This window comes from Heteronotia binoei, chromosome 21 (assembly GCF_032191835.1).
Source record: "Heteronotia binoei isolate CCM8104 ecotype False Entrance Well chromosome 21, APGP_CSIRO_Hbin_v1, whole genome shotgun sequence".
NCBI lineage: Eukaryota > Metazoa > Chordata > Lepidosauria > Squamata > Gekkonidae > Heteronotia > Heteronotia binoei.
In genome coordinates this window covers 5,877,612-5,905,464 of record NC_083243.1, presented here as the reverse complement: position 1 = coordinate 5,905,464, position 27,853 = coordinate 5,877,612, and the positions used below count along the sequence as shown (strand labels likewise).

The 27,853-nt window shown below is 51.3% G+C and overlaps 1 protein-coding gene across 1 annotated transcript in view; it reads right to left on the bottom strand.

The window, feature by feature from the left end:
• MAP4K5 (mitogen-activated protein kinase kinase kinase kinase 5) overlaps positions 1–27,598 on the bottom strand; it is a 232,454-nt gene extending 204,856 nt beyond the window's left edge. The window contains 1 exon segment of the mRNA XM_060261158.1: positions 27,370–27,598. Coding sequence (XP_060117141.1) covers positions 27,370–27,477 — 108 coding nt within the window. The 5' untranslated portion in view covers positions 27,478–27,598.
• Positions 27,599–27,853: the final 255 nt, after the last annotated feature.

Below are 27,853 nucleotides of genomic sequence, written 5' to 3'. Positions count from 1 at the left end.
AGTGCGTGGACTCTTATCTGGGAGAACCGGGTTTGGTTCCCCTCTCCTCCACTTGCCCCTGCTGGAATGGCCCTAGATCAGCCATAGTGGTGAAGTGCGCAGACTCTTATCTGGGAGAACTGGGTTTGATCCTCCACTCCTCCACTTGCACCTGCTGGAATGGCCCTGGATCAGCCAGAGCTCTCTTATCTGGGAGAACTGGGTTTGATCCCTCTCTCCTCCACTTGCACCTGCTGGAATGGCCCTGGATCAGCTATAGTGGTGAAGTGCGCAGACTCTTATCTGGGAGAACTGGGTTTGATCCCCCTCTCCTCCACTTGCACCTGCTGGAATGGCCCTGGATCAGCCAAAGTGGTGAAGTGCGTGGACTCTTATCTGGGAGAACTGGGTTTGATCCCCCACTCCTCCACTTGCACCTGCTGGAATGGCCCTGGGTCAGCCATAGTGGTGAAGTGCGTGGACTCTTATCTGGGAGAACCGGGTTTGGTTCCCCTCTCCTCCACTTGCCCCTGCTGGAATGGCCCTAGATCAGCCATAGTGGTGAAGTGCGCAGACTCTTATCTGGGAGAACTGGGTTTGATCCTCCACTCCTCCACTTGCACTTGCTGGAATGGCCCTAGATCAGCCAGAGCTCTCTTATCTGGGAGAACTGGGTTTGATCCCCCTCTCCTCCACTTGCACCTGCTGGAATGGCCCTGGATCAGCTATAGTGGTGAAGTGCGCAGACTCTTATCTGGGAGAACTGGGTTTGATCCCCCTCTCCTCCACTTGCACCTGCTGGAATGGCCCTGGATCAGCCAGAGCTCTCTTATCTGGGAGAACTGGGTTTGATCCCCCTCTCCTCCACTTGCACCTGCTGGAATGGCCCTGGATCAGCTATAGTGGTGAAGTGCGCAGACTCTTATCTGGGAGAACTGGGTTTGATCCCCCTCTCCTCCACTTGCACCTGCTGGAATGGCCCTGGATCAGCCATAGTGGTGAAGTGCGTGGACTCTTATCTGGGAGAACTGGGTTTGATCCCCCACTCCTCCACTTGCACCTGCTGGAATGGCCCTGGGTCAGCCATAGTGGTGAAGTGCGTGGACTCTTATCTGGGAGAACCGGGTTTGGTTCCCCTCTCCTCCACTTGCCCCTGCTGGAATGGCCCTGGGTCAGCCATAGTGGTGAAGTGCGTGGACTCTTATCTGGGAGAACCGGGTTTGGTTCCCCTCTCCTCCACTTGCCCCTGCTGGAATGGCCTTGGGTCAGCCATAGTGGTTAAGTGCGCAGACTCTTATCTGGGAGAACTGGGTTTGATCCCCCACTCCTCCACTTGCACCTGCTGGAATGGCCCTGGGTCAGCCATAGTGGTGAAGTGCGCAGACTCTTATCTGGGAGAACTGGGTTTGATTACCTCTCCTCCACTTGCACCTGCTGGAATGGCCCTGGATCAGCCATAGTGGTGAAGTGCGTGGACTCTTATCTGGGAGAACTGGGTTTGATCCCCCTCTCCTCCACTTGCACCTGCTGGAATGGCCCTGGATCAGCCATAGTGGTGAAGTGCGTGGACTCTTATCTGGGAGAACTGGGTTTGATCCCCCACTCCTCCACTTGCACCTGCTGGAATGGCCTTGGGTCAGCCAGAGCTCTCTTATCTGGGAGAACTGGGTTTGATCCCCCTCTCCTCCACTTGCACCTGCTGGAATGGCCCTGGATCAGCTATAGTGGTGAAGTGCGCAGACTCTTATCTGGGAGAACTGGGTTTGATCCCCCTCTCCTCCACTTGCACCTGCTGGAATGGCCCTGGATCAGCCATAGTGGTGAAGTGCGTGGACTCTTATCTGGGAGAACTGGGTTTGATCCCCCACTCCTCCACTTGCACCTGCTGGAATGGCCCTGGGTCAGCCATAGTGGTGAAGTGCGTGGACTCTTATCTGGGAGAACCGGGTTTGGTTCCCCTCTCCTCCACTTGCCCCTGCTGGAATGGCCCTGGGTCAGCCATAGTGGTGAAGTGCGTGGACTCTTATCTGGGAGAACCGGGTTTGGTTCCCCTCTCCTCCACTTGCCCCTGCTGGAATGGCCTTGGGTCAGCCATAGTGGTTAAGTGCGCAGACTCTTATCTGGGAGAACTGGGTTTGATCCCCCACTCCTCCACTTGCACCTGCTGGAATGGCCCTGGGTCAGCCATAGTGGTGAAGTGCGTGGACTCTTATCTGGGAGAACTGGGTTTGATTACCTCTCCTCCACTTGCACCTGCTGGAATGGCCCTGGATCAGCCATAGTGGTGAAGTGCGTGGACTCTTATCTGGGAGAACTGGGTTTGATCCCCCTCTCCTCCACTTGCACCTGCTGGAATGGCCCTGGATCAGCCATAGTGGTGAAGTGCGTGGACTCTTATCTGGGAGAACTGGGTTTGATCCCCCACTCCTCCACTTGCACCTGCAGGAATGGCCCTGGATCAGCCATAGTGGTGAAGTGCGCAGACTCTTATCTGGGAGAACTGGGTTTGATCCCCCACTCCTCCACTTGCACCTGCTGGAATGGCCCTGGATCAGCCAGAGCTCTCTTATCTGGGAGAACCGGGTTTGATCCCCCTCTCCTCCACTTGCACCTGCTGGAATGGCCCTGGATCAGCTATACTGGTGAAGTGCGTGGACTCTTATCTGGGAGAACTGGGTTTGATCCCCCTCTCCTCCACTTGCACCTGCTGGAATGGCCCTGGATCAGCCAGAGCTCTCTTATCTGGGAGAACTGGGTTTGATCCCCCTCTCCTCCACTTGCACCTGCTGGAATGGCCCTGGATCAGCTATAGTGGTGAAGTGCGCAGACTCTTATCTGGGAGAACTGGGTTTGATCCCCCTCTCCTCCACTTGCACCTGCTGGAGTGGCTCTGGATCAGCCATAGTGGTGAAGTGCGTGGACTCTTATCTGGGAGAACTGGGTTTGATCCCCCTCTCCTCCACTTGCACCTGCTGGAATGGCCCTGGATCAGCCATAGTGGTGAAGTGCGCAGACTCTTATCTGGGAGAACTGGGTTTGATCCCCCTCTCCTCCACTTGCACCTGCTGGAATGGCCCTGGATCAGCCAGAGCTCTCTTATCTGGGAGAACTGGGTTTGATCCCCCTCTCCTCCACTTGCACCTGCTGGAATGGCCCTGGATCAGCTATAGTGGTGAAGTGCGCAGACTCTTATCTGGGAGAACTGGGTTTGATCCCCCTCTCCTCCACTTGCACCTGCTGGAATGGCCCTGGATCAGCCATAGTGGTGAAGTGCGTGGACTCTTATCTGGGAGAACTGGGTTTGATCCCCCACTCCTCCACTTGCACCTGCTGGAATGGCCCTGGGTCAGCCATAGTGGTGAAGTGCGCGGACTCTTATCTGGGAGAACCGGGTTTGGTTCCCCTCTCCTCCACTTGCCCCTGCTGGAATGGCCCTGGGTCAGCCATAGTGGTGAAGTGCGTGGACTCTTATCTGGGAGAACCGGGTTTGGTTCCCCTCTCCTCCACTTGCCCCTGCTGGAATGGCCTTGGGTCAGCCATAGTGGTTAAGTGCGCAGACTCTTATCTGGGAGAACTGGGTTTGATCCCCCACTCCTCCACTTGCACCTGCTGGAATGGCCCTGGGTCAGCCATAGTGGTGAAGTGCGTGGACTCTTATCTGGGAGAACTGGGTTTGATTACCTCTCCTCCACTTGCACCTGCTGGAATGGCCCTGGATCAGCCATAGTGGTGAAGTGCGTGGACTCTTATCTGGGAGAACTGGGTTTGATCCCCCTCTCCTCCACTTGCACCTGCTGGAATGGCCCTGGATCAGCCATAGTGGTGAAGTGCGTGGACTCTTATCTGGGAGAACTGGGTTTGATCCCCCACTCCTCCACTTGCACCTGCAGGAATGGCCCTGGATCAGCCATAGTGGTGAAGTGCGCAGACTCTTATCTGGGAGAACTGGGTTTGATCCCCCACTCCTCCACTTGCACCTGCTGGAATGGCCCTGGGTCAGCCATAGTGGTGAAGTGCGTGGACTCTTATCTGGGAGAACTGGGTTTGATTACCTCTCCTCCACTTGCACCTGCTGGAATGGCCCTGGATCAGCCATAGTGGTGAAGTGCGTGGACTCTTATCTGGGAGAACTGGGTTTGATCCCCCTCTCCTCCACTTGCACCTGCTGGAATGGCCCTGGATCAGCCATAGTGGTGAAGTGCGTGGACTCTTATCTGGGAGAACTGGGTTTGATCCCCCACTCCTCCACTTGCACCTGCAGGAATGGCCCTGGATCAGCCATAGTGGTGAAGTGCGCAGACTCTTATCTGGGAGAACTGGGTTTGATCCCCCACTCCTCCACTTGCACCTGCTGGAATGGCCCTGGATCAGCCAGAGCTCTCTTATCTGGGAGAACCGGGTTTGATCCCCCTCTCCTCCACTTGCACCTGCTGGAATGGCCCTGGATCAGCCATAGTGGTGAAGTGCGCAGACTCTTATCTGGCCGCCAAATCACTTGCTCCCAATTTTAATGCCAATAGCTCATGAAATATAATTTTTGCTCACAGCTTCGAGGGAGCGTTGGTCTCCGGTGTGGTGCCCGGGGGTGCCATGGCACCAACCAACACCTTCCCTGGTGCCTTCAAATGTCTTTAGAAAGCCAAGCAAAGCTTCAGATTGGCCGCTGGAGATCTGATGGGACTATGCAGATTTTGAAAAACGCTGCTTTAGCAGCGGCTGCCACCACGGCACAAGAACCTTCTCTGCGTGACGGAAGGTAACTTGCAGCCACCAGGCTGTGCCAAAATTCCAAAAAGAAACGGCAGCAGCCTTGTGTGTGTGAGTGTGTGCGTGGCCGGCTCTGCTTTCTGTGACAGCCATTTTGTGCCAGACGGTGCCTGCCAAACCGTGTCAGAACTCCAAAGGTGCCCGCAGGCTCCAAAGGGTCAGGGACCCCTGTCTAAGGGCCGCTGCACATGTAACATTCCTGACCACCAGTAAGCAAAAAGGAGTGGGCAGCGGGATTGCAGGGACCCTCCTTCTCCCCGCCCCTTTGCCTCTGCCCAGTCTTCACCATTTTACATCAGCCGTGCCTGTTCACCTCACTTGCAGGGAACGGCACTCCTGTCTGAGCCAGGGTTTGCTATCCTTGACCCTGGAGCCGAGGACCGAGTTGTTGGATTCTGTACAGCCGCTGGAGTCTGCCATAGTTCACTGTTGATTCAGTGATTCAGCAGGGGTTCCCAACCTTTTTCGGGATGTTTGGGAATTCTAACACAACATGGTGGGGGTACAGCCACCGAATATGGCTACATGAAGGGTGAACATAAGAACATAAGAGAAGCCATGTTGGATCAGGCCAATGGCCCATCCAGTCCAACACTCTGTGTCACAGAAGAAGATAAGAGAAGCCATGTTGGATCAGGCCAGTGGCCCCTCCAGTCCAGCACTCTGGGTCACATAAGAACGTAAGAGAAGCCATGTTGGATCAGGCTAATGGTCCGTCCAGTCCAACACTCTGTGTCACATAAGAACATAAGAGAAGCCATGTTGGATCAGGCCAATGGCTCATCCAGTCCAACACTCTGTGTCACATAAGAACATAAGAGAAGCCATGTTGGATTAGGCTAATGGTCCGTCCAGTCCAACACTCTGTGTCACATAAGAACATAAGAGAAGCCATGTTGGATCAGGCCAATGGCCCCTCCAATCCAACACTCTGTGTCACAGAAGAACATAAGAGAAGCCATTTTGGATCAGGTCAATGGCCCATCCAGTCCAACACTCTGTGGCACAGAAGAACATAAGAGAAGCCCTGTTGGATCAGGCCAATGGCCCATCCAGTCCAACACTCTGTGTCACATAAGAACATAAGAGAAGCCCTGTTGGATCAGGCCAATGGCCCATCCAGTCCAACACTCTGTGTCACAGAAGAACATAAGAGAAGCCATGTTGGATCAGGCCAATGGCCCATCCAGTCCAACACTCTGTGTCACACAGTGGCAAAAATTTTTATACATACACACACACTGTGGCTAATAGCCACTGATTGACTTCTGCTCCATATTTTTATCTAAACCCCTCTTGAAGGTGGCTATGCTTGTGGAACTGGTACGGCTGCTACCGCCGACATTCAGTCACGCAGTAAAGGTCCTCGTGCTGTGGTGGCAACTGCTGGTAAGTGACATTTCAAAACCACAGGCGCAAACATTCAAATATCTAACAACCAATCACAAGCCTGGGAGTCAAAGTCCGCCCCCCCCCCTCCCGGCTTTGCCCACTCTCTAAAACCATTTGCTGGGTGCCTCAGAGTTTCACACCAGGGTCTTCCCATCTGCTCACTCGTCTCCAGGCTCTTGCCCTGCATCGGGAGGTCTGACTGCTTAGGCCGAAAATGGATTCCTTCCAAAGTGGCAGAGAAATGCAGAATGCTGAAGGTCTGTGGTAGGAAATTCTGCCCACTGTTTAGAGCGGGGGTGGCCAAACTTGCTTAATGGAGGAGCCACATAGACTAAACATCAGATGTTTGAGAGCTGTGGGACATGAATGTCAGATGCTAGGGAGGGAGGGAGGGAGGGAGGGAGGGAGGGAGGGAGGGAGGAAGGAAGGAAGGAAGGAAGGAAGGAAGGAAGGAAGGAAGGAAGGAAGGAAGGAAGGAAGGAAGGAAGGAAGGAAGGAAGGAAGGAAGGAAGGAAGGAAGGAAGGAAGGAAGGAAGGAAGGAAGGAAAATAGACGGGGGGGAGTAAGGGGTAGGGGAAAGAAAGCAACTATAACTTGAAATGCATCCTCCAAGTTGCTGGCTGACTTGGCTTGGAGAAGTGATTTAAAGAGCCAAATGCCTTCTCCAAGCTGGCCGATGGGGCGGTGGGGGCTTCAAGATCAACACAATATGCAAAGAGTGCTGAGCCATAGTTTGCCCCCCCCCCCTGGTTTAGAGGATTTCACAAGGCTTGCTTCCAAATAATCTCTGAAGCTTAAGGTCTAGAAGCTTACTTTCTACATGAAGATACTTCCTGTTGGAAAGGACCCTCTGTGATGAGGGCCAGATGGGGAATCCCCAAGCAGCCCACCTGAAAAGCAAAGGGCAGGGCTATGGGTGGCCAGCCAGCAGCAGAGAACGCCCTCCCAGGCTGCAAGGAAGGGCAAGCATGTGAGAAGCCGTAAACACCGCAGGGGGGTGGCGGCAGAGAAGAGAGCCAAGCCAGCCTTATTATTAGCTGCCTTTATGTAACAGCCAGAGCCTTGCGCAAGGCACCCAGTCACGCCCCCTCAACGCCCCCTCCTGCATTTCATTACTTGACAGATGGGGAAATGGAGACTCTGAGACGCCCGAGGACAGGGAGAGAGCCCCCCACACACACACAACTCACAGCCTGCCCCTCTTCCCAGCCAAATGCTGAGCCCTGCAAGGAAGACAACATGGATTTTTTTTAGAAGAAGAATTGCAGATTTATGCCCGTCCTTCTCTCTGAATCAGCGTCTTAGAGCGGCTTATAATCTCCTTTATCTTTTCCCCCCACAACAGACACCTTGTGAGGTGGGTGGGGCTGAGAGGGCTCTCCCAGAAGCTGCCCTTTCAAGGAAAGAGTTTCAGAGCGGCCCACAATCTCCTTTCTCTTCCTCCCCCACAACAGACACCCTGGGAGGTGGGTGGGGCTGGAGAGGGCTCTCCCAGCAGCTGCCCTTTCAAGGACAGAGTCTCAGAGCGGCCCACAATCTCCTTTCCCTTCCTCCCCCACAACAGACACCCTGTGAGGTGGGTGGGGCTGGAGAGGGCTCTCCCAGCAGCTGCCCTTTCAAGGACAGAGTCTCAGAGTGGCCTACAATCTCCTTTCCCTTCCTCCCCCACAACAGACACCCTGTGAGGTGGGTGGGGCTGAGAGGGCTCTCCCAGAAGCTGCCCTTTCAAAGACAACCTTTGTTAGAGCTATGGCTGACCCAAGGCCATTCCAGCAGCCGCAAGTAGAGGAGCGGGGAAACAAACCCAGTTCTCCCAGATAAGAGTCCACATACTTAACCACTCCACCAAACTGGCTCTTTTAATGTCTTAGAAAGTGCCCAATACCACAATCTAAAGGGTTTTGCTGGCAAACAGTCTGTTGATAATGTCAAGAGCCCAAAGCCTAGAAAGTAGCCCGAAAATAACTGATATAGTACCATTGCTTCTGAAGAACATGGGGACAGGACCAGTATTTATGCTACGTGGGGGCCAGCCTACAAACCCAAGGGATGCTATTCTGACATCTTTAAGAAGACTGGATACAAAGAGTTTTCATAAGAACATAAGAACATAAGAGAAGCCATGTTAGATCAGGCCAATGGCCCATCCAGTCCAACATTCTGTGTCACACAGCAGCCAAATATATATATATATACACACACACACACACACACACACACACACACACTGTGGCTAATAGCCACTGATGGACCTCTGCTCCATATTTTTATCTAACCCCTTCTTGAAGGTGGCTATGCTTGTGGACGCCACCACCTCCTGTGGCAGTGAATTCCACATGTTAATCACCCTTTGGGTGAAGAAGTACTTCCTTTTATCCGTTTTCAAAAGTCTTTGTCACTTTCCCCCTTACCAGCTTCAGAGAACATAAGAAAAGCCATGTTGGATAAGGCCAATGGCCCCTCCAGTCCAACACTATGTCACAGAAGAACATAAGAGAAGCCATGTTGGATCAGGCCAATGGCCCACCCAGTCCAACACTCTGTGTCCCATAAAAACATAAGAGAAGCCATGTTGGATCAGGCCAAAGGCCCACCCAGTCCAACACTCTGAGTCACGTAAGAACATAAGAGAAGCCATGATGGATCAGGCCAATGGCCCATTCAGTCCAACACTCTGTGTCACAGAAGAACATAAGAAAAGCCATGTTGGATCAGGCCAATGGCCCATTCAGTCCAACACTCTGTGTCACATAAGAGAAGCCATGTTGGATCAGGCCAACGGCCCATCCACTCCAACACTCTGTGTCACACCGTGGCCAAAAAACCCAGATGCTATCAGGAGGTCCAGCAGTGAGGCCAGGACACTAGAAGCCCTCCCACTGTGCCCCCCCCCCAAGCATCAAGAATACAGAGCATCACTGCGCCAGACAGAGAGTCCCAACGATAAGCTGTGGCTAATAGCCACTGATGGACCTCTGCTTCAGATGTTGATCCAATCCCCTCTTGAAGCTGGCTATGCTTGTAGCCGCCAGCACCTCCTGGGGCAGTGAATTCCACGTGTTCATCACCCTTTGGGTGAAGAAACACTTCCTTCTATCAGTTCTAATCCATCTGCTCAGCAATTTCACTGAATGTCCGCGAGTTCAAAGATAAGTTGTTTGAGGGCATGGCAGTGGTAGCATCTGCTTGGAACGCCAAAGGTCCCCACTTGGGCAGAGACACCACAATGTCATTTATTGGCGCGAGCTGACTTCGGCAGGTCCAGGGAGGCAGCGTACAAATGGGCTGAAGCTAAATCCTACGAAGACAGAGGTCCTTTGCTTGGGTCGCCGCGGCCCGGGGGGGGATCCCCCTGCCAGCTTTTGACGGTGCGCCGCTGACGGCGGCGGACAGAGTCAGGAGCTTGGGGGTGCTGTTGGAGCCTTCCTTAAAGATGGAGACTCAGATAGCAGCCGCTGCCAAGTCCGCATTTTTTCATCTTAGGTGGGCAAGGCAGCTGGCCCCCTTCCTGGAGCGTGACGACCTAGCAACAGTGATCCATGCTACAGTCACCTCGAGGTTGGACTACTGCAATGCCCTCTACATGGGGCTGCCCCTGTCCCGGACTCGGAAATTGCAGCTGGTGCAGAATGCCGCGGCCCGGCTGTTATTAGGTCTCCCAAAGTGGGGACACATTCAGCCGGGTCTTCGGACTCTGCACTGGCTTCCAGTGATGTACCGAGTCTGGTACAAGGTGCTGGTTATTACCTTTAAAGCCCTATATGGCCTGGGACCTGCCTACCTGAAGGACCGTCTCTCCCCACATGTTCCCCAGAGAGCACTGAGGTCAGGAACACAAAATCTCCTCTCTATCCCCGGGCTAAAAGAAGCCCGCTTGAAAGTCACCAGAGAAAGGGCTTTCTCTGTTATGGCCCCCACATGGTGGAATCAGCTGCCGGAAGAGGTGAGGGCCCTGCGGGACCTGGTTCAGTTCCGCAGGGCCTGTAAGACGACCCCCTTCCGGCTAGCTTACACCTAACTGGGATGAAAACTTGATGTAACTGGCTAGCCATCTGTTTATATGAAATGAAATGTTACTGGTTTTTAAGGTTTAATTGTTTTTATGAAATTGAAATGTTACTGGTTTTTAAGGTTTTAAATGTTTAAGTATCTAATTGTTATATACTTAAAATTGTTTAAATTTTATGCTTGATCAATAGTTGGAAGCCGCCCTGAGCCACTTGTGGGAAGGGCGGGATATAAATCCCGAATAAATAAAAAATAAATAAATAAATAAATATGTGCACAACTCCCACCTGCAACGTGCCGACAACTGTGAAATAATATTGCTCTCTGAGACTGGTTTGATGCTGCTTTCAAGACATTTAGAGGACGTGACAGCGCTATGCCGAGACACCTGCCCTGAAGCAAACATCTTCCAACGTTTCATCTCGACTCGACTCTCTGAAGACAAAGAGAGTCACAGGGGCCTCTATAGTGAAAGGCTGGTTGATCGCGTGAGCCTCCAGCAGCCCTCGCTCTGCTCCTCCAGTCCGCACAGTCCAGACAGTGTGCGATTGCAATAAAAAAGGCCAACTCCATGCTGGGAATTATTAGGAAGGGAACTGAAGACAAATCAGCCAGTATCATAATGCCTCTGTATAAATCGATGGTGCGGTCTCATTTGGAGTACTGTGTGCAGTTCTGGTCGCCGCACCTCAAAAAGGATATTATAGCATTGGAGAAAGTCCAGAAAAGGGCAACTAGAATGATTAAAGGGCGGAAACACTTTCCCTATGAAGAAAGGCTAAAACGCTTGGGGCTCTTTAGCTTTGAGAAACGTCGACTGCGGGGTGACATGATAGAGGTTGACAAGATTATGCATGGGATGGAGAAAGTAGAGAAAGAGGTCCTTTTCTCCCTTTCTCACAATACAAGAACTCGTGGGCATTCGATGAAATTGCTGAGCAGTCAGATTAGCACGGATAAAAGGAAGTCCTTCTTCACCCAAAGGGTGATTAACATGTGGAATTCACTGCCACAGGAAGTGGTGGTGGCTACAAGCATAGCCAGCTTCAAGAGGGGGTTAGATAAAAATATGGAGCAGAGGTCCATCAGTGGCTATTAGCCACAGTGTGTGTGTTTTATCCATTTTAACCTGACCGCTCAGCAATTTCATTGAATCTCCACAAGTTCTTGTATTGTGAGAAAGGGAGAAAAGGACTTCTTTCTCTACTTTCTCCATCCCATGCATAATCTTGTCAAACTCTATCATGTCACCCCGCAGTCGATGTTTCTCCAAGCTAAAGAGCCCCAAGAGTTTTAACCTTTCTTCATAGAGAAAGTGTTCTAAACTTTTAATCATTCTAGTTGCCCTTTTCTGCACTTTTTCCAATGCTATAATATCCTTTTTTGAGAGGCGATGACCAGAATTGTACACAGTATTCCAAATGAGATTTAGACATTAAGGAACATCACTAAATCATTCATAGTCACTCAACAACAGGTAAATGTCCAATTCTCATAGTAAGAGGGTGTAGGTGACCATTCCAACGGTGTAGTCTTTCGGCGGAAATTAACCATACCATTGGAAAACGTTACAAGTGACAGCACTTGGAAGTTCGAAGTAATTTTTGAAAGCTCATCTAATCAAAGGCGAAATGTGGGATTCAGCACAACCGCGTAGCGAATTACGTATATCTGTGCCAGGCTGTACAAGAGAAAGCCGTCTGGAGCTCTGGTCTCCCCCGAAAGACTACATGGTCGGAATGGTCACCTAAACCCTCTTACATGAGAACTGGACATTTACTTGTTGTTGAGTGACTATGGGTGATTCAGTGATGTTCCTTAATGTCTAATTTTGTATGAATTTGTTGATAAATTTCTTAGAGATTTTTTATTGACAATAGTCTTCGTAAATAATTTGTATAAATTCAGAGGCTGGTTTTCACAGAAGTTTATACCTTTATCCCTGGCCAACTGTGGATTGGCAACAGTAGTTCACACTCTGCTACTGTAGCTCTCATCAAGCTTGGGCACAACAAACTATTTGCTTCCTCTGCCACTGACTGAGTGCCTCATTCCACCTCCTTATCCTTGCATATCTCCCATGGCAGCTAATATTCCATGTTACCTGCTGGTCCGACGACCAGGCTGCTATGCTTTCTTGCTGGGAAAGCCTCCTCTCTGCCCAAGGCAAAGGACAGCAATGGAGCAGCTAATCACAGAATCATAGAGTTGGAAGGGACCTCCAGGGTCATCGGGTCCAACCCCCTGCACAATACAGGAAACTCACAAATGCCTCCCTCTAAATTCACAGGATCTTCACTGCTGTCAGATGGCCATCTAGCCTCTGTTTAAAAACCTCCAAGGAAGGAGAGCCCACCACCTCCTAAGGAGGAAGCCTGTTCCACTGAGGAACCGCTCTAACAGTCATAGAATCAGAGAATCGTGGAGTTGGAAGGGACCTCTAGGGTCATCGGGTCCAACCCCCTAAACAATGCAGGAGACTCACAAACACCTCCCACTAAATTCACAGGATCTTCATTGCTGTCAGATGGCCATCTAGCCTCTGTTGAAAAACCTCCAAGGAAGGAGAGCCCACCACCTACCGAGGAAGCCTGTTCTACTGAGGAATCACTCTAACGGTCAGGAAGTTCTTCCTAATGTTGACCCAGAAACTCATTGGATTTAATTTCAAACCATTGATTCTGGTCCTACCTTCTGGGGCAACAGAAAAGAACTCCACACCATCCTCTATATGACAGCCCTTCAAGGACTTGAAGATGGTGATCCTATCACCTCTCAGCCGCCTCCTCTCCAGGCTAAACATGCCCAGCTCCTTCAACCTTTCCTCATAGGTCTCCAGACCCCTCACCATCTTCGTCACCCTCCTCTGGACCCATTCCAGCTTGTCTATATCCTTCTTAAAATGTGGTACCCAAAACTGAGCACAAAACTCCAGGTGAAGTCTTACCAGAGCAGAGTAAAGCGATACCATCACTTCACATTATCTGGACACTATGCTTCTGTTGATACAGCCCAAAACTGCATTTGCCTTTTAGCCACCGCATCACACTGAGCAGGGCACAGAGCAAAAGGCCAAATCTCCCATCAGCAGAATGGAACCAGCCTGCCCCACGCTTCTCTCTGCAGCACACGCATCGCTGAAAAGGGCTGCTCTGAGGGACTTCCTCATCTGCAGGGGAAGGGGTATGGAAACGGCCCGTGTAGCCTGGATCCAATGGAAAGATGCGCAAAGCCTTCCAAATGTTAATGCCAACCTGCTGTGCGGCACTGCCTCCACCAGCAAAGATCAGCCTTAATCTGATTCAACCTCCTGCAGGCTATTCTTAACCCTCAGGATAAATCTGCATCCTTTTAATCAGGCACTATAAATGCCAGGTTCCCACAAGAGATGCAAAAATATACCCCCTCACCTTCTTTAAACAGGTCAGGCATACAGAAGGATCATGATCTTTGAGCTATAAATCTCTGGCTAGAGTGGCAGGAAGGTGTGCCAGCTACGAGAGGGGACCACTTCGAGAAGGGACAGGAGAAACACACGGAACAGAAGTCCATCAATGGCTTTTAATCACAAGGTACGGATGAAACTCGACAGTAGCAGGGCTTCTGGAGTTCTGGCCCTGCTGGTGGACCTACAGATAGTGCCTGTTTTTGGAACACTGTGTGACACAAAGCGTTCAACTACATGGGCCATTGCTGGTGACTCAGTGGCAGAGCATTTGAACATAACAACATAAGAGAAGTTATGTTGGATCAGACCAATGACCCAACTAGTCCAACACTCTGTGTCACATAAGAACAAAAGAGAAGCCATGTTGGATCAGGCCAGTGGCCCATCCAGTCCAACACTCTGTGTCACATAAGAACAAAAGAGAAGCCATGTTGGATCAGGCCGATGGTCCATCCAGTCCAACACTCTGTGTCACATAAGAACATAAGAGAAGCCCTGTTGGATCAGGCAAATGGCCCATCCAGTCCAATACTCTGTGTCACATAAGAACATAAGAGAAGCCATGTTGGATCAGGCCAATGGCCCATCCAGTCCAACATTCTGTGTCACATAGGAATGTAAGAGAAGCCATGTTGGATCAGGCCAATGGCCCATCCAGTCCAACACTCTGTGCCACACAGTGGCCAAAAAAACCAAAGTGCCATCAGGAGGTCCATCAGTGGGGCCAGGACACTAGAAGCCCTCCCACTGTGCCCCCCCAAGAACTAAGAATACAGAGCATCACTGCCTCGGACAGAGAGTTCCAATAATAAGCTGTTGTTAATAGCCACTGATGGACCTCTGCTCCATATGCTTATCCATTCCCCTCTTGAAGCTGGCTATGCTTGTAGCCACTGCCACCTCCTGTGGCAGTCAATTCCACATGTTAATCACCCTTTGGGCAAAGAAGGACTTCCTTTTATCAGTTCTAACCCAACTGCTCAGCAATTTCATTGAATGTCCACAAGTTCCCATATTGTGAGAAAGGGAGAAAAGTACTTCTTTCTCTACCTTCTCCTGCTTGGTAAGCAGAAGGTCCCAGGTTCAATCCCCGGCATCTCCAACTAAAAATGGTCCAGGCAAATAGGTGTGAAAAACCTCAGCTTGAGACCCTGGAGAACCGCTGCCAGTCTGAGTAGACAAGACTGACTTTGATGGACCCAGTGTTTGATTCAGTAGAAGGCAGCTTCATAGGTTCATATCTGTTCATCCAACATGGCTTCTCTTATGTTCTTATTATGAGAATATGGGCTTTCGAGAGTCACAACTCCCTTTGTCAGCTACTCTGAATCTCAAAAACTTTGGAAATGTTGGTCTCTAAGTTTCTCCTGGACTCAAAACTTACTGCTTCTTGAGTTTGTGGCACCATGAAAAAGCAGAAAGAATTGGCGGTGGAAATACTTTTCCCTGCATATCACTTGGGTGAAAATATTTCAGAGCCTGATCTCACTTATACATGCACATAATCTTAAACACACTGACTAAAAGAAAATCAAACCAAGCTCATACTGACTGATGCCAAAGCAAAAATGTAACTAAAATCTGAGCAACTGTGAAATATTATTGTCAGACAGTTAACTCAGGGCAGACCTATTTTGACACACAAATCTAAATTCTACGCCATGGAAAAACCTACTCCTTTTGTATGAATTAACTGTGCCAATTAGCCCAGATCTGCTTCTCTGAGTAACATGAAGAGCAAAGACACAGCTCAGGGCCCAGGGGCTTTGCATGGAGAAAGTCTGAAGTTCCATTCTTGGCATACCGAGGTAAAACCAACAAAGACCAGGAAACAGGAGAGGCCTTTCTCTGCTCAAGGCCCTGAAGAGCTGGGGCAGACAGTAATGAGCTAGACCAGGGGTGGCCAAACTTGCTTAACTTAAGAGCCACATAGAATAAACATCAGATTTTGAGACCTGCAAGACGGACGGACGGACGGACGGAAGGAAGGAAGGAAGGAAGGAAGGAAGGAAGGAAGGAAGGAAGGAAGGAAGGAAGGAAGGAAGGAGATGATAGATAGATAGATAGATAGATAGATAGATAGATAGATAGATAGATAGATAGATAGATAGATAGATAGATAGATAGATAGATAGATAGATAGATAGATGATAGAAGATGGACGGACAGACGGACAGACAGACAGATAGATGGCGGGGGGAGAGGGGGGAGAGAGGGGGAGAGAGGGAGGGAGGGGGAGGGAGGGGGAAAGAGGGAGAGAGAGAGAGAGAAAGAGAGAGAAAGAGAGAGGGAGGGAGGGGAGGGAGAGAGGAAGGGAAAGGGAAGGAGAGAGAGAGAGGGAGGAAGAGGGAGGGAGGGGGAGAGAGAGAAGAAGGGAGAGGGAAGGAGAGAGAGAGGGAGGGGGAGGGAGAGGAAGGGAGAGGGAAGGAGAGAGAGAGGGGGGAGAGAGAGAGGAAGGGAGAGGGAAGGAGAGAGAGAGGGGGAGAGAGAGAGAGAGAGGGAGAGAGAGGGGGAGAGAGAGAGGAAGGGAGAGGGAAGGAGAGAGAGAGGGGGGAGAGAGAGAGGAAGGGAGAGGGAAGGAGAGAGAGAGAGGGAGGGAGGGGGAGAGAGAGAGATGACAGACAGACAGATGGATGAATGAGGTGGAAAGAAAGCAACTTTAACAATGTGTGTGAAAGAGCCACATGCGGCTCCCAAGTCACAGTTTGGACACCCCTGAGCTAGAAGGACCCACAATCTGTCTCAGGCAGGGCAGATACTCATGTTTTGCTGACGTCTGCCAGCGACTGGAGAGGCTGAGCTTGACGGAAGTCCTGTGACTGGCAGAGGCATTCCAGTGTTTCCCCCATCACCTGCAACCTGGTCCTTTTAAGTGGAGATGCCGGGGTTGAACCTGGGACCTCCTGCATGCCAAGCAGAGGCTCCAACACTAAGCTACAGCCTTGGCCCATCTGGCTACTCAGCGCCTGCAAAACTTCACCGTAAACAGAACTCATAACTTATTTTTAAAATACGAAAGCTAGGACAAGTGTTTTGCACCAGACACCACATTCCCACAGAGCAGCAGCTATAAATCCACACAGTTCTAAGGACGGTTTATGGAATAAATTAAGAGACGGAGGCGCATCAACCCAGACTTAAATGCTGAATCATTCCACGGCTGGTAACCAATTTACTCCAAACATTCATGAGACAGCCCTTGGCGGCGGCAGAACCACAGCGCACTCGTGCACACTTTAAGGTTGCTGTCCACTGGTCTTGGGGAGCCTGCTGGGTTGTGGCTGTGTTGCACTTCTCCGCTTGGTTGTGCATCAATGTAGAAGAAGAAGAAGAATTGCAGATTTGTACCCTGTCCTTCTCCCTGAATCAGAGGCTCAGAGCAGCTTACAATCTCCTATATCTTCTCCCCCCACAACAGACCCCCTGTGAGGTGGGTGGGGCTAGAGAGGGCTCTCCCAGAAGCTGCCCTTTCAAGGACAGAGTCTCAGAGCGGCTCACAATCTCCTTTCTCTTCCTCCCCCACAACAGACCCCCTTTGAGGTGGGTGGGGCTAGAGAGGGCTCTCACAGCAGCTGCCCTTTCAAGGACAGAGTCTCAGAGCGGCTCACAATCTCCTTTCCCTTCCTCCCCCACAACAGACCCCCTGTGAGGTGGGTGGGGCTAGAGAGGGCTCTCACGGCAGCTGCCTTTCAAGGACAGAGTCTCAGAGCGGCTCACAATCTCTTTCCCTTCCTCCCCCACAACAGACCCCCTGTGAGGTGGGTGGGGCTAGAGAGGGCTCTCACGGCAGCTGCCCTTTCAAGGACAGAGTCTCAGAGCGGCTCACAATCTCCTTTCCCTTCCTCCCCCATAACAGACACCCTGTGAGGTGGGTGGGGCTGAGAGGGCTCTCACAGCAGCTGCCCTTTCAAGGACAGAGTCTCAGAGCAGCTCACAATCTCCTTTCCCTTCCTCCCCCATAACAGACACCCTGTGAGGTGGGTAGGGCTGAGAGGGCTCTCACAGCAGCTGCCCTTTCAAGGACAGAGGCTCAGAGCAGCTTACAATATCTTCTCCCCCCACAACAGGCACCCTGTGAGGTGGGTGGGGCTGAGAGGGCTCTCCCAGCAGCTGCCCTTTCAAGGACAGAGGCTCAGAGCAGCTCACAATCTCCTTTCCCTTCCTCCCCCACAACGGACACCCTGTGAGGTGGGTGGGGCTCAGGGGGCTCTCACAGCAGCTGTCCTTTCAAGGACAGAGTCTCAAAGTGGCTTACAATCTCCTATATCTTCTCCCTTCACAACAGCCACCCTGTGAGGTGGGTGGGGCTGGAGAGGGCTCGCACAGCAGCTGCCCTTTCAGGGACAACCTCTGCCAGAGGTATGGCTGACCCAAGGCCTTTCCAGCAGGTGCAAGTGGAGGAGTGGGGAATCAAACTCGGTTCTCTCAGATAAGAGAGCTCTGGCTGACACAAGGCCATTCCAGCAGCTGCAAGTGGAGGAATGGGGAATCAAACCCGGTTCTCCCAGATAAGAGAGCTCTGGCTGACCCAAGGCCCTGCTAGCAGCTGCAAGTGGAGGAGTGGGGAATCCAACCCGGTTCTCCCAGATAAGAGAGCTCTGGCTGACCCAAGGCCATTCCAGCAGGTGCAAGTGGAGCAGTGGGGAATCAAACCCCGTTCTCCCAGATAAGAGTCTGCGCACTTAACCACTACACCAAAATGGCTCTCTACGGCCAGCATGTAGCCCAGTTGAACAGTGTGAGCATCAAACAATATTACAGACAAAACACCATTAATAACAATTCTATTACTTCGTTTTCAAAAAAAATACCTTTAAATATTAAAGTGTTAAAAACATCTGGAGAGCTACCGTTGGCCACCCCTGATATATTGTATTAAACTTTAATACAATATATCAGGGGTGGCCAACGGTAGCTCTCCAGATGTTTTTAACAATTTAATACGATATATCAGGGGTGGCCAACGTTAGCTCTCCAGATGTTTTTAACAATTTAATACAATATATCGGGGTGGCCAACGGTAGCTCTCCAGATGTTTTTAACACTTTAATACGATATATCAGGGGTGGCCAACGGTAGCTCTCCAGACGTTTTAGCACTTTAATACGATATATCGGGGTGTCCAACGGTAGCTCTCCAGATGTTTTTAACACTTTAAAACGATATATCAGGGGTGGCCAACAGTAGCTCTCCAGATGTTTTTAACACTTTAATACAATATATCAGGGGTGGCCAATGGTAGCCCTTCAGATGTTTTTTGCCTACAACTCCCATCAGCCCCAGCCTTTGGCCATGCTGGCTGGGGCTGATGGGAGTTGTAGGCAAAAAACATCTGGAGAGCTACCGTTGGCCACCCCTGCAATATATAGTAGCACCTGTAGTGATCGTTATGGCTACTGGTTGCCTATAAACTTACAGATCTATAATTCAAGCATTTTCTTGGTCAGTTCTGACCCAGTTTTCCAGGAAGAAAATACGAACTGCGATCCCACGTTGTTGGGATTTTTACTTCTACATCGAGGGCAAGGCTGCCTCCCACCGTGACTAGCAAGGCCTGGTGATACCCAGTCATCAGCAATCAACGTCTGAATGGGGGGTCCATGAACAGCAGACAAAACCAAGGCTGACAGCTTCTGCCACAATGAGGGAGAGGAGAGCAGCTCGATGAAGAACATGCATTGGGAAGGGATCCTCAGATTCTGGACTGTCACAAGCGCCACAGATGCGCGCGCACACACAAAGCTGGCTTCTACTGGTCCATCAAGGTCAGAACTGTCTACTCAGACCGGCAGCAGCTCTCCAGGGTCTCAGCCAGAGTTGTTTTTATATCACCTACCATCTGAGCATTTTAACTGGAGATGCCGGGGACTGAACCTGGGACCTTCTGCATGCCAAGCAGATGCTCTACCGCTGAGCCACAGATTCTCCACAAACCCACATGAAGCTGCCTTGCACTGAATCAGGCCCTTGGTTTATCAGTCTACCTGGGTGGCCAGCAGCTCTCCAGGGTCTCAGGCAGAGGTCTTTCTCATCACCAACTGCCTGGTCCTTTTTTAAACAGGAGATGCCGGGGATTGAACCTGGGACCTTCTGCATGCTAAGCAGAGGCTCTTCCAACGAGCTACAGGAAACCTTCACCTCCATAGCTTCCATCCTTCCAATTCCATATTCCAGTTTTTAACAGGAGATCATCCCTTTCCTCAAAAGGCATCATCCCTTTCCTCAAAGCCAAATGAGACAGCCCGACATGCTTCCAACTCAGTTTCCATTTGAGATCTGATGGAATTCTCCACCCAGCCCAAATCACAATAAGAACATAAGAGAAACCCTGTTGGATCAGGCCAATAGCCCATCCAGTCCAACACTCTGTGTCACAAAAGAACATAAGAGAAGCCCTGTTGGATCAGGCCAATGGCCCATCCAGTCCAACAATCTGTGTCACATAAGAACATAAGAGAAGCCATGTTGGATCAGGCCAATGGCTCATCCAGTCCAACACTCTGTGTCACACATAAGAACATAAGAGAAGCCCTGTTGGATCAGGCCAATAGCCCATCCAGTCCAACACTCTGTCTCACATAAGAACATAAGAGAAGCCCTGTTGGATCAGGCCATTGGCCCATCTAGTCCAACACTCTGTGTCACATAAGAACATAAGAGAAGCCATGTTGGATCAGGCCAATGGCCCATCCAGCCCTCGCTGTGTGTCACAAAAGAACATAAGAGAAGCCATGTTGAATCAGTCCAATGGCCCATCTAGTCCAACACTCTGTGTCACACAGTGGCCAAAAAACCCAAGTCCCAACAAGAGGTCCACTAGTGGGGCTAGAAGCCCTGCCACCGTGCTCCCCAAAGCACCAAGAATACAGAGCATCACTGCCCCATACAGAGAGTTCCAACAATACACTGTGGCTAATATCCACTGATGGACCTTTGCTCCAGATGCTTATCCAATCCCCTCTTGAAGCTGACTATGCTTGTAGCCGCAAAAGGAAGGAAAGGAAAGGAACGGAAAGGTCATCCCCTGTGCAAGCACCAGTCGTTTCCAACTGTGGGGTGACGTTGCTTTCATGTTTTCACGGCAGACTTTTTACGGGGTGGTTTGCCATTGCCTTCCCCAGTCATCTACCCTTTCCCCACAGCAAGCTGGGTCCTCATTTGACCGACCTCGGAAGGATGGAAGGCAGAGTCAACCTCGAGCCGGCTACCTGAAAACCCAGCTTCCGCCAGGGATCAAACTCTGGTCGTGAGCAGAGCTTAGGACTGCAGCTTTAACACTCTGCGCCACGGGGCTCTTCCTAATAGGCAAAGGAGTTCCTGCTAAAAAAAAAAAAATGCCCTGTTTCTTGTAAGAGACAATCCTACATGCAGATGAAATCCAGTTGGCTACCACAACCCCCACCCACCCCCCAGCAAATATGGTGGAGAGACGGCAATCTTTTGAACCTCTCAGTGACTGGGAATAAGAGTCGAGGCGTAGGGACTCTAGCCCAGGGCCCCTCCCAGTCTTCTACTGGCTGCCTGTGGCTTCTGATGTTCAGGAACTGCCTAGAACAGACTTCCCAGGGCAAAGCAGAGTTACTAGTTTTTCCTGACCGCGTTAACGCCTTTTATCGCCCATTTCATCACTCACATGCCATTTTGTGCAGTTTTATTCAAATTGGCTTTCTGCTCTTTTGTGCTGACCTCGGTTATGTTTCTGTCGATCCCTTGCTATTGCCCTGTTTTTCACTTCTGCTGGCTGGGCAACTTTTGTATTTCACCGCTGTCGGTCCGGGTTGCTTTTGACAGGCTAGCTGTTTAGTTATCTGGCTCGTCGCTGGCTGTTTTACGGTTTGATGCATGGCGTACGCACCCTCAGGGGGCTTTGCCCTGGAGGGGTGGGCACAGCAATGTGCTCCAGGGGTAGGGAACGTTGGCTCTCCAGATGTTTTTGGCCTACAACCCCCATCAGCCCCAGCCAGCATGGCCAATGGCTGGCGCTGATGGGAGCTGTAGGCAAAAAACATCTGGAGAGCCAATGTTCCCTACCCCTGCTAGACCCATAAAGAGGAGTTATCCCCACAGTTGAGGTCACCCTCTCTCTTTTGCTGCTTGAGAGACCACAGTGGGAGGGCTTCTGGAGTCCTGGCCCCGCTGGTGGACCTCCTGATGGCCCCTGAGTTTTGGCCACTGTGTGACACAGAGTGTTGGACTGGACGGGCCACTGGCCTGATCCAACATGGCTTCTCTTAAGAACAGAAGAGAAGCCATGTTGGATCAAGCCACTGGACCATCCAATCCAACACTCTGTGTCACACAGTGGCCAAATAACCGGGTGTCCTCAGGAGGTCCATCAGTGGGGCCAGGACATTGGAAGCCCTCACACTGTACCCCCCCTCTAAGCACCAAGAATACAGAGCATCACTGCCTCAGACAGAGAGTTCCAACAATAAGCTGTGGCCAATAGCCACTGATGGACCTCTGCACCAGAAGTTTATCCAATCCCCTCTTGAAGCTGGCTATGCTTGTAGCTGCCACCACCTCCTGTGGCAGTGAATTCCACGTGTTAATCACCCTTTGGGTGAAGAAGGACTTCCTTTTATCCGTTTTAACCCGACTGCTCAGCAATTTCACGGAGTGCCCACAAGTTCTCGCACTGCGCGAAAGGGAAAAAATGTGCTTCTTTCTCTACCTTCTCTCTCCCGTGCATAATCTTGTCAACCTCTCTCATGTCACCTCTCAGTCGACGTTTCTCCAAGCTAAAGAGCCCCAAGCGCTTTAACCTTTCTTGATAGGGAAAGTGTCCCAGCCCTTTAATCATACTAGATGCCCTTTTCTGAACTTTTTCCCAACGCCATAATATCTTGTTTGAGGTGCGGTGACCAGAATTGCACACAGTACTCCAAATGAGGCGGCACCATCGATTTATACAGGGGCATTACGCCACTGGCTGCTCTGTTTTCAGTTCCCTTCCTAATAAGCTTCTTATATGAGGTCATCTGAAAGCGAAAGGTCTGGGGAGATTTTTCTTGCAACAGACAGTTGCAGGAAGACAGCAAGAGCGGCAGGACTCCCCAGAAAGGTTTTGGCAGGAGAAATGAGAAAAGGAGAAGAGGGGGAGAGGAAAGACGTTCTTGCCTCCAGAACCAGGTGCAGCACCAGGCCATTCACACACAGACCCCACCTGAATCCCATTCGCCCCAGGGATGAAAAAGAAATGCCAGCTTCTGTCCCACCTGGCTCAAGCCAGTCAAGGGAAAGGACATCAAGCCTCAAGAAGAAGAAGACGACGACTGCAGATTTATACCCCGCCCTTCTCTCTGAACTCACTCAGAGCGGCTCACAATCTCCTTTATCTCCCCCCCACACACAACAGACACCCTGGGAGGTGTGTGGGGCTGAGAGAGCTCTCCCAGCAGCTGCCCTTTCAAGGACAGAGTCTCAGAGCGGCCTACAATCTCCTTGATCTTCCTCCCCCACAACAGACACCCTGTGAGGTGGGTGGGGATGAGAGAGCTCTCCCAACAGCTGCCCTTTAAAAGAACAGAGTCTCAGAGCGGCCTACAATCTCCTTTCCCTTCCTCCCCACAACAGACACCCTGTGAGGTGGGTGGGGCTGAGAGAGCGCTCCCAACAGCTGCCCTTTCAAGGACAGAGTCTCAGAGCGGCCTACAATCTCCTTGATCTTTCTCCCCCACAACAGACACCCTGTGAGGTGGGTGGGGCTGAGAGAGCTCACACAGCAGCTGCCCTTTAAAGGACAACTCCTGCGAGAGCTATGGCTGACCCAAGGTCATTCCAGCAGGTGCAAGTGGAGGAGTGGGGAATCAAACCTGGTTCTCCCAGATAAGAGTCGTCTAGTCCAACACTCTGTGTCACATAAGAACATAAGAGAAGCCATGTTGGATCAGGGCAATGGCCCATCCACTCCAACACTCTGTGTCACATAAGAACATAAGAGAAGCCATGTTGAATCAGGCCAATGGCCCATCCAGTCCTAAACTCTGTGTCACATAAGAACATAAGAGAAGCCATGTTGGATCAGGCCAGTGGACCCTCCAATCCAACACCCTGTGTCACATAAGAACATAAGAGAAGCCCTGTTGGATCAGGCCAGTGGCCCACCCAGTCCAACACTCTGTGTCACATAAGAACATAAGAGAAGCCATGTTGGATCAGGCCAGTGGCCCATCCAGTCCAACACACTGTGTCACATAAGAACCTAAGAGAAACCATGTTGGATCAGGCCAATGGCCCTTCCAGTCCAACACTCTGTGTCACATAAGAAAATAAGAGAAGCCATGTTGGATCAGGCCAATGGCCCATCCAGTCCAACACTCCATGTTACACAGGGGCCAAAAAACTAGGTGCCATCAGGAGGTCCATCAGTGGGACCAGGACACTAGAAGCACTCCCACTGTGCCCCACCAAGGGCCAAGAATACAGACCATCCCTGCCCCAGACATAAGAACATAAGAGAAGCCATGCTGGAACAGGCCAATGGCCCATCCAGTCCAACACTCTGTGTCACATAGTGGCCAAAAAACCCAAGTGTCATCAGGAGGTCCACCAGTGGGGCCAGGACACTAGAAGCGCCCCCACTGTGCCCCACCAAGCACCAAGAATATAAAGCACCACTGCCTCAGATATAAGAACATAAGAGAAGCCATGTTGGATCAAGCCAATGGCCCATCCAGTCCAACACTTCATGTCACACAGTGGCCAAAAAACCCAGGTGCCATCAGAAGGTCCACCAGTGGGGCCAGGACACTAGAAGCCCTCCCACTGTGCCCCACCAAGCACCAAGAATACAGACCATCCCTGCCCCAGACATAAGATCATAAGAGTAGCCATGTTGGTTCAGGCCAATGGCCCATCCAGTCCAACACTCCATGTCACAGTGGCCAAAAAACCCAAGTGTCATCAGGAGGTTCATCAGTGGGGCCAGGACACTGAAAGCCCTCCCACTGTGCCCCCCAACCCGAGCACCAAGAATGCAGAGCATCACTGTCCCAGACATGAAGACATGAGAGAAGCCATAGAAGCCAGTCTAACACTCTGTTTCACACAGTGGCCAAAAAAACCCCAGGTCCCATCAGGAGGTCCACCAGTGGGGCCAGGACACTAGAAGCCCTCCCACTGTGCCCCCCACCCCGAGCACCAAGAATACAGAGCATCACTGCCCCAGACATAAGAACATAAGAGAAGCCATGCTGGATCAGGCCAATGGCCCATCCAGTCCAACACTCCATGTCACAGTGGCCAAAAAACCCAGGTGCCATCAGGAGGTCCACCAGGGGGGCCGGGACACTAGAAGTCCTCCCACTGTTGCCCCGCCAAGCACCAAGAATACAGAGCATCACTGCCCCAGACATGAGAACCTAAGATAAGCCATGTGTCAAGCAATGTTAAACCTTTCTCTGATGGTATAATGTTATCTGAATATAATTGCAATGCTTCATAGATGTTACTAACCCTGAACTAAGTTGGGCACATCAAAGTAGAAAATAGCCGGCGCCTCTTTCGCGCCTCTTTCGCTTTCACTAACAAATGCAAGAATTTACTCTTTGAAGATAAGCGCCTCCAGCAACAGGTTCCCAGGCCTGGGCCCGGGAAGAGAAACCACAGGGGAGATAAGAAAGACACTGCGTGAATCTTCACACGTGAATACAGCTTTGTTTAGAATTTACAGCTTTGTTTAGAGAACCTTTGATGTGCCATCTTTAAGTATGGTCTCCACTGTTACGTTGTATCAGTTCCAATACCTAACTCATAGAAGCATATGGATTATCAATAAACCATACTTTGTTTCACATCAAGGACTGGTTACCTTGAGATCTGCTTGCTTGACACCATGTTGGATCAGGCCAATGGCCCATCCAGTCCAACACTCTGTGTCACATAAGAACATAAGAGAAGCCATGTTGGATCAGGCCAATGGCCCATCCAGTCCAACACTCTGTGTCACATAAGAACATAAGAGAAGCCATGTTGGATCAGGCCAATGGCCCATCCAGTCCAACACTCTGTGTCACATAAGAACATAAGAGAAGCCATGTTGGATCAGGCCAATGGCCCATCCAGTCCAACACTCCATGTCACACAGTGGTCAAAAAACCCAGGTGCCATCAGGAGGTCCACCAGGGGGGCCGGGACACTAGAAGTCCTCCCACTGTGCCCCCCCCCCCCAGCAGCATGAAAGTGGACCGGACATGGTGAGGTTTACGACTGGATCCATTTTGGTGCCGTTTGATCCTAGTGAACACCGAAGACTTGGAGTCAGGTGTACTGTTAGAAAGGGCTACTTCAGCTGGGTCTTTGGTGGGGGGGGGGGGTTGATGGGGGTCCTCTACAGCAGGGATCCCCAACCCGCAGTCCATGGACCGGTCCCAGTCCGTGGCCTGTTAGCAACCGGGCCGTGAGTTGTATAATTATTTCATTATATATTACTATGTAGTAATAATAATAATAATAATAAGTCGTCATCAGATTTATATCCTGGCCTCCACTCCGAATTTCAGAGTCTCAGAGCGCTCACAATCTCCTTTCCCTTCCTCCCTCAAAACAGACACCTTGTGAGGTGGGTGGGAATCAGAGAGTTCTCCCAGAAGCTGCCCTTTCAAGAACAACTCTGTGAGAAGCTATGGCTGACCCACGGCCATTCCAGCAGCTGCAAGTGGAGGAGTGAGGAATTAAACCCGGTTCTCCCAGATAAGAAGAAGATATTGGATTTATATCCCGCCATCCACTCAGAGCAGCCTACAATCTCCTTTTCCTTCCTCCCCCACAACAGACACCCTGTGAGGTGGGTGGGGCTGAGCAAGCTCTCCCAGAAGCTGCCCTTTCAAGGACAGAGTCTCACAGTGGCCTACAATCTCCTTTCCCTTCCTCCCCCACAACAGACACCCTGTGAGGTGGGTGGGGCTGAACGAGCTCTCCCAGAAGCTGCCCTTTCAAGGACAGAGTCTCACAGTGGCCTACAATCTCCTTTCCCTTCCTCCCCCACAACAGACACCCTGTGAGGTGGGTGGGGCTGAACGAGCTCTCCCAGAAGCTGCCCTTTCAAGGACAGAGTCTCAGAGCGGCCTCCAATCTCCTTTCCCTTCCTCCCCCACAACAGACACCCTGTGAGGTGGGTGGGGCTGAACGAGCTCTCCCAGCAGCTGCCCTTCCAAGGACAGAGTCTCAGAGCGGCCTCCAATCTCCTTTCCCTTCCTCCCCCACAACAGACACCCTGTGAGGTGGGTGGGGCTGGAGAGGGCTCTCACAGCAGCTGCCCTTTCAAGGACAACCTCTGCCAGAGCCATGGCTGACCTAAGGCCATGCTAGCAGGTGCAAGTGAAGGGGTGGGGAATCAAACCTGGTTCTCCCAGATAAGAGTCCGCACGCTTAACCACTATACCAAACACTTTAGAAATAAAGTGCACAATTTTATCATCCCGAAACTGTCGCCCCCCCTTCCCCCGCCCCTCCACCCTCCGGTCCATGGGAAAATTGTCTTCCACAAAACCGGTCCCTGGTGGCAAAAAGTTCCGGGACCACTGCTCTATAGCTGCAGGTTACACTCTAGCGTGGCTGGTGATTTAACAACCCTCCCATCCTGCCTCCTTCCCCTTTTACTAATTATCAAAAAAACGCCTGCTGAACGCCAAAAAAGGAAAGAGAGGCACAGTTTTAAACTCTGCTGTGCTCCAGGGGAGGAAAGGGAGCATTCGGGCTTGCGGCGGAAATGGCCTTCCCCACCCCCCATGCGACGAAGAGACCGAGACGACTCGTCCCCGTTGGGCTCCCACCTTATAGACGTCTCCGTACGTGCCGCTCCCCACTCTCTGCACCAGCTCGTAGTCCTGCTGAGGGTTCCGCCGCATTATATCCCCAATCGGGCGCGTCAGAGGATCCATAGTCCGCCAACGCTCTCTCCCTCCCTTCCCCCCAGAGGGGGAACAGGGGGTGGTCCGCGGCTGCCTCTCCTTCCCCGCTGGCAGGTCTCCTCCGAGATCGTCAGCAGCGCCCCAGAGGTCCTAGTGAGGAGACCCGACGGTGACGCTCACGGCTTCGGCCAGCTTCTCTACGGGCCTGAAACATATATAAGGGATACGCATGAGGTTCTGACAAGGAAAAAAACCCTCCTGGGTCAATCTGGCATCCAAGCAAGCAAATGCATACGGTAAAGGTAAAGGTAGTCCCCTGTGCAAGCCTCCTCTCCAGGCTAAACATGCCCAGCTCTACTCAAATAAATAGAATTGGGGAGACCCAGGTTTGAATCCCCACTCGGCT